Below are 9,606 nucleotides of genomic sequence, written 5' to 3'. Positions count from 1 at the left end.
AAAAAACGATTATTGTACCAAGTTGTCAAAGATTTTTCCTTATAAGTTACGGAAGAAATGAGAGGAATACAACAAGAATTTTCTGATCAATTCTCTCTCACCTTTTCTTTCCTCTCTTTTCATCCTTTCTCTCTATTTCAAACGTATCACAGACACCGTTATCCTATTTTAAAATTGCTGTTAAAGAAGATATTGGGCCACCACTGAAAATGTATAAATCAAGGAAGAATGGAATGAGATACCCAAACCCAAACTCAGTACTTTGGATGTAAACAAACAAGAAAGGAAAGGATATTAAGCACACTGACAATAATCTTTTAACAAATTTGATCCCAATTTGGAAGCAAGAAAAGCCTAAAAACTTGGGTGTTTGATCATCTCTTTTGAAAGGTTATGAAATTGATTATCCCACCATTCCATCTTCTTGGGCTTCATAAAACCACCTCTCCTCCCAAAACCACCATAGCCAATTCCTCCAAACTGCATCTTTCAGGGACAACTTGTCAGCCTCTTTCCTCAGCTCCACTCTCTTTCTTATCATTAATCCATCATCCTCCTATCCTTCACAAGCTTCTTTCCTATCTGCTCGATCCCAATGCTAACCACAACTGTCCGATTGTCATAAATGAAGTACCTGACAACTTTTGGCATCGGACTATATTGACATACTTCCATGAGAAGGCAATGGCTACCGACACATAGTTGCAACAAGGCACAAGGCTTCTCCTCTCAGATTGTCTTCAATAATTCAAACCAAAAACCAAACCAAGAAAAACGATGAAATAAGTTTTATAACTATAAATAATTTTGTGCAATTTAAATACAAGTTCTATATATATATATATATATATGATACCTTTTCGCCTATTTTTCTTGCCATATATTGCTTGTACCCCATGTATCCATTCCCTGAGTTTGGTTTCTGATTCTGTTGCACTGACGTTTATGAAGAATTTGTTGTCTATGGTGACTACACGTGTCCGGGAGTTCTTGATCCATTTGGATGGAAATCTTTTTGAATTCTAATTCTTTGTTTTCTTCTTCCATAGTAAAACCCTAGTTTTGGAACCCTAGGAGAGAGAGGCAAAGAAGAGTTGTAGGAAGAGGATTAGCACAGAAAAAAAAAAAACTTTAAGAATAATTGTTGCTAATGTTTCGTATTTTTGTAAGATCATCGTAGTAATGTAATCGTAAAGATGGTTTTATCATCAAAGTAATTTTATCACTTATAATTTGAAATCATTTTATTTAATTAATAATTTTTAATTTTTAAAAATTAAATATTACGATTTTATATATTAAAAATAAGATATTATTTTATTTAAAAATGTGAAAATAATTATATTTATTGTAATAGTTAAATAAATTAATGATTTTAATATTCTTTAAAGATAATATTTAAAAATATTAGTAATATTATATTTATTTTATAATAAAAATATAATTAAATTATTAAAATTAATAAATATATTTATTAATAGATAAACTAATTTTTATAATATAAATTATGTAAAAATTTTGAATTAGAAAATAAAACTAATCTATTAAATTCATAATAAAAATTAAAAAGATTGTATTGCATATAAAATATAAAAAAAAATACAAATACACAAATTATTTTTAAACTTATTTCAATGAGTATTAATTTGAAAATATAAAAATTTATAATATAAAATAATTACAATTTCAAGAGAAAATAAGTTTTAATTCACATATTAAATTGATAATATTAATTATTATTAATTTTATATGTCATTTCACTTTGTGATAAAAATTGTTCACTTTTTTAGATAAAATTTAAATCATCTTTCAAAATAATGATTTATTCATTCTTGATAGTTAAAGATTATAATCACATAAAATTACCGATTGTCTATCAAATATAATGATTTAATCATCATATATAAAATCATCATAATTTTTAAAATGATCAAATATAATGATTTAATCATCATATATAAAATCATCATAATTTTTAAAATGATCGTTTCATTCGAAAAACTATCAAAAATTAATATTTTCAAGTGTGCATTATTAAAAGAATTGAAAATTGTGTCCAAAGTGGCATCCAATTCTTCTCTTTGGAAACAATTTTTATACATTGTATAGATGTAAAGATTGTATACCTATTTTAGGGCATATTAAACTTGGTGTGCAAGTAAAGGCTGCATAGGAGACACCTTTACTAAAAAAACACAAACATTTAAAAGAAAAAAAAAAAAAAAAAAAGACAACAAATTACTGTAACATAACTAAATCTGAATAACAAAATTTGAGTATACATGCACATCAATCTCTGGACTTTAGTACGATTTTGCCGAATTAAGCTCTTGTTTGGAATATTAGTTCTCTGCCTCAATCAGATTTAGGGTCTTTGAGACAGATTATGGGGCAAATTTCTTAAACATATAAAGGAACTTGCAGAAGTTAATCATATGATATGATGTATGAGGGTAGCATTTTGATTGCCCACTCATAGCTGCAGCGCTTTATTTTAATGTGTCACTCTTGTTTGGTTTACCATAAAATAGTTTTCATTAACTATTCCTTCTTGCAACTTGAATTTTTATTATTTTTTTTAAAAGTCAAAAGTTGTAACTGATAAAATTTGAAGCCTATACCTACTAAATATCATTTCGAATGAATTTATAAACTGAATTAAATGTAAAGCTTGTGGAAAAATTCACCGTCAGACTTGATGAATCGCACTTTATTGCTCAAAATGAATGATTTTGGTTTTGTAATTTTTTAATTGTTCCATAATTTTATAAGTTGAATTAATCAAATTCAATTTGTCTCATTCTATCTCAGAGTATCCATTCACTCAAAATTGATCTGTCTCCATTTCCACTTTCCATAATCGGGCCCCAGTTTTTTTCAGCTGTTCAATAACCCACTTCGTAATTTGCTACTGAAAATTTCATCATCTTTAAGTAGAATGAAGTGTATACACTAAAATTTTGAATTAAAACAAGCATTCCGATTAGAACTACAATGACCAGTCCTTTGCCACTAATTTACAGGTCAAGGTATCCTTTGGTCAATTTTCATTTACTTGTGCAACTAACCTCCAAGGCTCCAATTGTACCAACCACGTTCAACTTTGTAGTCCTATCAAGTTAATTTTGATGCAAGAAATACTAGCTAATGAGCATGGTCAATAACAATACCGTGCCTTTAAACTCTGTTATAATTTGGCAGATAACAACATCAATTTATATATTCCACAAGATGAATAAGGTGGCATCCACTTAAATGAGACAGCAATAAACAAATTGAAGGCTCACAGAGGACAAAAAAAAAAAAACCCACTAATATATCCACTTAAATTCAGCGTGGGCTCTTACTTACAGGAAAACAATCAATGAAACTGATAAAAGTGGAATTATAACCATCCAAGCCCAAAAAAAAAAAAATCAACTAGAGAAGAAAAAATTATAGCAAAAATAAATAAAATATACAGGCACAGTGCAGGTTCAGTAAACATCGTGAAATCTACTTGCTGAAGATGTATTAATTTGAGTCATACATGAAAAATTTTACTCCTTACGAAGCGCCTCATAGCTTTCAACAACAGAAGTTCCCTAACCAATGAAGCACTGTTTGAACGGCATCATCTTCGCAAAACCATAACACTGCTGGGACTGTTCTTGAATATTTTGCTCTGAAACGAAACTTTACTATGATTACCAAATAAATGGCTTGATTCTTCAAATGAACTACCTTCCAGGTTTTAAGAAAGTTCTTCCTTGTTGAACTTGTTCCAAGCTTCCTGGTTTATATAAAATAAAATATGGAAAACAGTCAACAATAGTATAGTAAGTATTTAGAACCACCAAAGTGAAAGATTACTATAGTTTATAGTACAATAATTATAAAACCAACAAACTAAAAAGTTTGTTATATTTTCTTTGCCTTTCCTCCCCTTGGTTTAAGCTTATATTTCTATTTGTTTCCATCCAAAACTCTCAAATAAACTACTCATTGGACATTGTAAGCATGACGTTTGCTTGGTATCCTAGAAGACAAAGAAAACAATTAAAGACAGGACATCTGGCATCACACACATTTGACTAGATACCAGAAAAGGCAAGGAACAGAAAATAATTGAAGTTTTTGTTTTAACAAATGCAAAATAATCTATAGTTATATGTTTAAACTATATGAAACAATTTCAGATCAAGAGAGAGAGAGACCAACCAAGGAAGAGAACAAATTTAAGAATAAAAAGGAAACAAATGGTTGATATAAAAAAACTGAAGATGGAAGAATAGAGGTAGGACAAAACCTTAGGCAGGTGTGAAGAAAAATAGGAATGTCTAAGAAGCCTGGGCTAGTTATGACATATGTCTGGGCATATAATAAACATTTTAAAAACACAAAACATTTTAGGTGTACATACCCAGCGCAGGGTACTATATAACTCCCCTGCCACACTTCCATGTTAAGGACTGCCATCTAATACCATCTACATCCCTGACCTAATCCCTGATTTTCAAATTGAAATTTCCATCCTAACGAAACAAGTTTACTCAAAGACCCATCACTATGGGAAGGTACTTGGCAGACTAGACCCATCACACCAAACATCGGTCTTAAACTTTGGTCTACCCATTCCTTCAAAGAGGACTGATGCAATGTGGTCATTGAGGATACAACTCATGTTAAAATAAATAATTCCTTCTCAATAGTAGTGAGATGCATACAGTACCTTGAGAATATCGAAAACCTTTTCAGCAATATATTTCTGTTCAAGAGTGGCACCTTTCTGCTGAACCTTGTCAGGATGGACACATAATGTGGCCCTTCTATAAACTTTTTTAACAGAGCCAGAGGTTATTAGATCAGTCAGTGAAACTGGCTCCCAACCACATTCAGACCAAAGCACCTGTTCATTGAAGTATAAGGTTAGTGATGCAATACAAAGAGCCACAAATTCTAGACATTCAATAATGATTTCAAAACATTAAACTGATAAATTCTTATTAGAAGGTAAAAAATGATGAGGAACACACCTGTTGCAATGATGATAGAAGTGCACGCATATTGCCTTCCTTCCCTGCAGCCCAGCGTTTTATCTCAAAATCCATAGCTTCAGCAATCCTCTATGAAAATTAAGATTAAGGTGAATGACCAAGTTGTCAAAATTCAAAGAATTCATGATATACGATAAAAAAGTGGTGCAAAAGCAAGTGAAGTGCATAAAAGCATGAAGAATTAATACCCCATCTCTAATCTACAATTAATGCATCAATTGAACCACTTACACGCCTCTCTTCTTGCTCATTCTGTGTTTGCCTTTCCTGCTGGTTCATATTAGCAACTGCTCTTGCCTAACACAAAAACAATCCAACTGTTGAACTATGTCTTACAAACAAAATATAGTCTAAATTTTAAAACCCAAAAAAAAAAGTTTAAGAAAGGATGTAACAATAAAGGTGCCAACAGAAGAGTTTTCTTGACATTTTCGCAGCATATGATGCTTATTTGAAATCAAGATGATACAGGTAAGTCTCACCACAGGCTCAAAATGGTCGGTAGCAATTTGAGTATCAAGCTCAAAGATGGAAAAAACAGTATAAGATGATGTGCAGTGACAAACATTAAGGAAATCTGTGTATGCAGGACACAACTTTTATCACATTTTATGATTACTTAAACAGCTTTAATCATCATTCCACGGAAGAGCAAGGTGGCTGGGGTTCCTTTGAAATTTTGTCCTGGAAAATTAGCCTTGCGTCTGGCTTTGCACCCCCTAAGTGCCCTTAGTTTGCACAGTCTTCACTTATGTGTCTATGTGAGTGTGTGAGAAAAATAGACATGCATCAACATTGACTCCTGTTTGTACTTCTTTTCTCATCAGCAAATTTTTCTCACACTTCTAATTTAATTTAAGCCCATCAATTAAAGAATAAAAATAAGCTAAATTTAAGGTAAGAATATATTTACACACCACTCGATCCTGGGTCCTCTGATGACGTCCCAATCTGGCTCTTCGTCTTTCTTCACTTTCGCCTTTAACTTCCTCAAATTCTCCAAACATTGGGGCAGCTTTTGGGAAAAAAGGACCATAAAAAAAAATTAACATCAAAGAGATATTGTGCAAAGATGAATTTTAGAGCTAGACATAGTCCATTTCGATATTTCAGCAATAATATACCTCCAAAAATAAAAGAAAGGTCATCTATTCCATTTGTCATAGAAGGAGAAGAAGCCTTCTTTCCAGTGGATGATGGCCCAGCAGATGTCTTTTGCTGTCTGTTGTGTATGTTTGCACCAAATATAGGATCCTGATAAGCACAAAAGGAAGAAAAACAATATCAACACACAATTATGCAGTAATAGGAAATATGGTGGTACTTTTTTATATCTATGGTGCTCACCACAGTTGATTCCCTTGACTTTGGTGCACTATTTGATCTGGAACTCACACCAAAAAAGGATTCCAGATCATCTTTTTTATTCTGTTGACTCTTTTTTGTGGCATCTTCAGCTTCTTTAGATCTACTAGCCTTATTATGCACTCTCCCCATAGCAAAGTCCTCAAGTTCATCAATTGGAGATGCACCTGAACTCTTTACTGCATCATGAATCATCTCAATGTTACAAAGCTAATGATGGAATCGCCAAAGAAAAATCAGACATTAATTTTTGCTAAAGGATGAAGAATAGCCTTTACCTGGCTTCAAAACTTGTGCTGGTTTTGGAGGAGGCCTCAATGATGGGGAATCATTTGAAGAACCACGAGGTTTTGCTCCTCCAGATTGATTGAACATAGTGAATTCTTCCAGTGGCTCAGTGGGGGCTTCTGAGGAATTATATTCTGAGCCTGAATTCGACTCTAATACCACAAAAGGCTCCTCTGCTGATTTGAAGGTTGATTTGGTTGCCTTAACATTAGTCCTGCATAGAAGAAATGAAATTTCAAGTAAAGTTTCTAATTTTTACTTACTAACAACATAATCATATTGAAATGCCTATGTCACAACATTGAACTGAAAATATGTACACCAAATGCATGATAAAAGATCCAAGTTATTGCTGAAGACAAATACTAAATAATACAGTCAGAAGACAATAGCTTCAATATATTTTCCTTCCCAGCTTGGAGCACTAGCTCACTAATTTACTATTACAATAATTTCTATGAATGTATAGCATGTAAAAGATTGCAAGCGGTGGCAATTCTATGTTTTAGAAGCCAAAAAAACAGTAGTCAAAGTAGTGGGAGCATTTTTAAGTTTACTAAAACTGTAAGGCTTTTTGATCATCATGCGATTCCAAGCCCTTTCCCGTGTTCATATCAATAAAGCAAGGCTTCATCCCCAACTGCCCACCAAAGCAGAATGTAAGTTGGGTTCTTACAATATTTGGAAATTTAAACAGCATCAAGCAGTAATTATAATTGGTGGAATTGACAAAGACAGGCTCCAACCAACAAAAGACAATCATATATTATCATTATTGATTCTCAAATGATTCTTCAAGTTGTCCAGTCAATTAACTTAACCTGCTCTAAGTACTATCTTAAACTATGAAATTTTCAAATGTGGAGGAATAATACTTAACAAGGAAATGTTAGCACTTGGAATTTTGGCTCAATGGTAGGTGTACATAATCCCCAGCTCAACCCATCCCCCAAAATTTTTTTTTAAAAAAAAAAAGGGAATGTCATAACACAGAAGGTGATCAAATACGTCACTTGATGCTTTAACAGTGCAGAGTAACCTTCATGCATTCAAATTGGTTCAGAACAAAAAATACTACTATATTTTATAGTCAGAGGAACATAAATTAGGGCAAAAAAAAAAAAAAGTAGTTCCGAAGATCATGAGTTTTACTATCTCCGCCATCAGTAAGAACATCTACATACAGCCATCAAATTGTCCATGCTTTACAATATCTCGCATTCTTAAAGACTTTAGAACTACTTTATTCCAAACTAATCCCCAAAAACAAAAATTTCATATTTATTAAAAGAAACTCTAGCAATTATTAAACTAACTATTATCCTACATTCTATCAATGCATACTTTCTTAGCTCTAATAATGCCATTACTATTCATCTTCATTTTTTACAACACAAATAATATGCAGAGTCAAACAGCAAACAATTCAGATAAAAGCTCTAACGCTCAAACCAACACGAATCAGCCAGTAAATTATATCCATTTTTTATGAATAAATTGTATCCATTTAAAATAAATATGAGTACCTATTAACTGGAGGACTGCTTCCACCGAACCCGGGTATCAAATCATCAAAACCAGCCTCATTTTTCCCCAAATCCAACGAACCATTCCCGCTAGAACTCTTCAATTTCGCCGCCACACCACTAAAATCACCCAGCAAGTCACCAACAGAACCCTTTTGCTTCGTGGACGAGGCAAAAAACTCAAAATCATCATCATTACTTGCATTTTGTGAGCCAGGCATTCCTCCAAATAAATCATCAACAACATATGAATTCGAACACGAATATTTTGGACCCGAATTCAACAATATTGAAGCCAAATCAAATGAAGATCCATTACTACTATTATTACTCATATTCGATTGCTTGGTTGTAGGGTTTTGAAAACCACCAAACTCGAAACCATAATCGTCGCCAAAACCAAAAGAATTTTGCGAGTTTTGCTTGGGAAAGAAGTCGTGATCATCAAGCAAAGAGCCGTTACTAGCACTCGAATTTAATGAAGATTTTGAAGAAAATGACGCGGAGTTTCGGGTCAAACCTGAATCGAACCCAAAACTTCGGTTGGTGGTTGCGGCGGCGGTGGCTGTGGTGGTGGTGGTGGCGGTGGATCGTTTGGCTTGAGACATTGGAGCCGATTTTCCTTGAGGTTTTAAACCGTAACGCTCTGTTAAAACACCAAAATCGTCCATAATTCTCACTCTATTAGAAAAGACAAATGAGATCGGTGTTTTAAGCAAATCAAATAAATGAGTGTTTTCCAGATATGAATTATAATAGATCTATGAAGAAAGGAAACTTGAGCTGAGAGAGAGATATAAATGAGAAGCGGGTAAGAAAGGAAATTAGAAAATGATGATGAAAAAATAATGGGAGGATTTGGTTGAGGGATAGGAAATTTTCCAGGGCGAATTGGAAAAAGCGGAAGAGAATTTCGTGGGAGACGAAGACCAGAAGAAACAGAGAAAACTCGGTCTTTTCTCTCTCTTTCCTTCTGTTTCTGTGCGCGTAAAGTGTTGTCGCGATAGATGGCTTTTGAGTGGGTAAGACGGCGAATCGTGGAGCCCACTCTCAATAGGTGAGTGGTGGCCCACCATATCTCGCCTTTTTTTTATTTTTTTTTTCATTTTCATATATTTTTTCCTACCAAATTTATTTTTAAGAAATTATCCCACATGTATTATTCTGCATTCAACAAATTGAATTTAAATTTTTTTATTAAACAAAAACTATAATAATTTACAATTATTCTAATAATAATTTTTTTAACATATAATCCCTAATTACTCATGTCCCAGAGCCACACATGAAAAAAGGAATAATCTGGGCAGTGAAAGGTTTAAAAAATCCTACTAATATGCCACTTTCTGTTTTTGTACACCTTTTTTGAATTAGCACACCTACGACTGAGC

The 9,606-nt window shown here is 32.9% G+C and overlaps 1 protein-coding gene and 1 long non-coding RNA gene across 3 annotated transcripts; both read right to left on the bottom strand.

Moving 5' to 3' along the window:
• Nucleotides 1–218: 218 nt before the first annotated feature.
• Nucleotides 219–1,205, bottom strand: LOC149520530 (uncharacterized). The gene is made up of 2 exons (XR_016344010.1): nt 857–1,205; nt 219–738 (listed from the first exon to the last, which is right to left on the bottom strand). It is a non-coding gene; the product is annotated as an uncharacterized LOC149520530 (long non-coding RNA).
• Nucleotides 1,206–3,421: 2,216 nt separating this feature from the next.
• LOC111312266 (Chaperone DnaJ-domain superfamily protein) lies at nt 3,422–9,202 on the bottom strand. Of its 2 annotated transcripts, XM_022912386.2 has the most exons (9): nt 8,216–9,202; nt 6,680–6,903; nt 6,384–6,580; nt 6,161–6,290; nt 5,954–6,051; nt 5,268–5,333; nt 5,016–5,105; nt 4,712–4,888; nt 3,422–3,772 (listed from the first exon to the last, which is right to left on the bottom strand). In XM_022912386.2, exons 1-9 carry the CDS (start codon nt 8,884–8,886, stop codon nt 3,734–3,736), a joined length of 1,692 nt encoding a protein of 563 aa, XP_022768121.1. In that variant the 5' UTR covers nt 8,887–9,202; the 3' UTR covers nt 3,422–3,733. The 2 variants fall into 2 exon arrangements, with proteins under 2 accessions (XP_022768121.1, XP_089620758.1); XM_089764632.1 differs by lacking the exon at nt 5,268–5,333.
• Between the last annotated feature and the right edge of the window lie 404 nt (nt 9,203–9,606).

Source organism: Durio zibethinus, chromosome 1 (genome assembly GCF_047325235.1).
Source record: "Durio zibethinus cultivar Kanyao isolate XHJ-2024 chromosome 1, ASM4732523v1, whole genome shotgun sequence".
NCBI lineage: Eukaryota > Viridiplantae > Streptophyta > Magnoliopsida > Malvales > Malvaceae > Durio > Durio zibethinus.
This window is presented reverse-complemented; position numbering and strand designations above follow the sequence as displayed.

Coding starts and splice junctions, on each gene's coding strand:
- LOC111312266 (XM_022912386.2), bottom strand. CDS start 8,886: ATGGACGATTTTGGTGTTTTAACAGAGCGTTACGGTTTAAAACCTCAA. Junction 6,291..6,383: donor AGTCAAGGGAATCAACTGTG/GTGAGCACCATA, acceptor TGTGCTTATCAG/GATCCTATATTTGGTGCAAA. Junction 6,052..6,160: donor CCTTTCTTTTATTTTTGGAG/GTATATTATTGC, acceptor TTTTCCCAAAAG/CTGCCCCAATGTTTGGAGAA.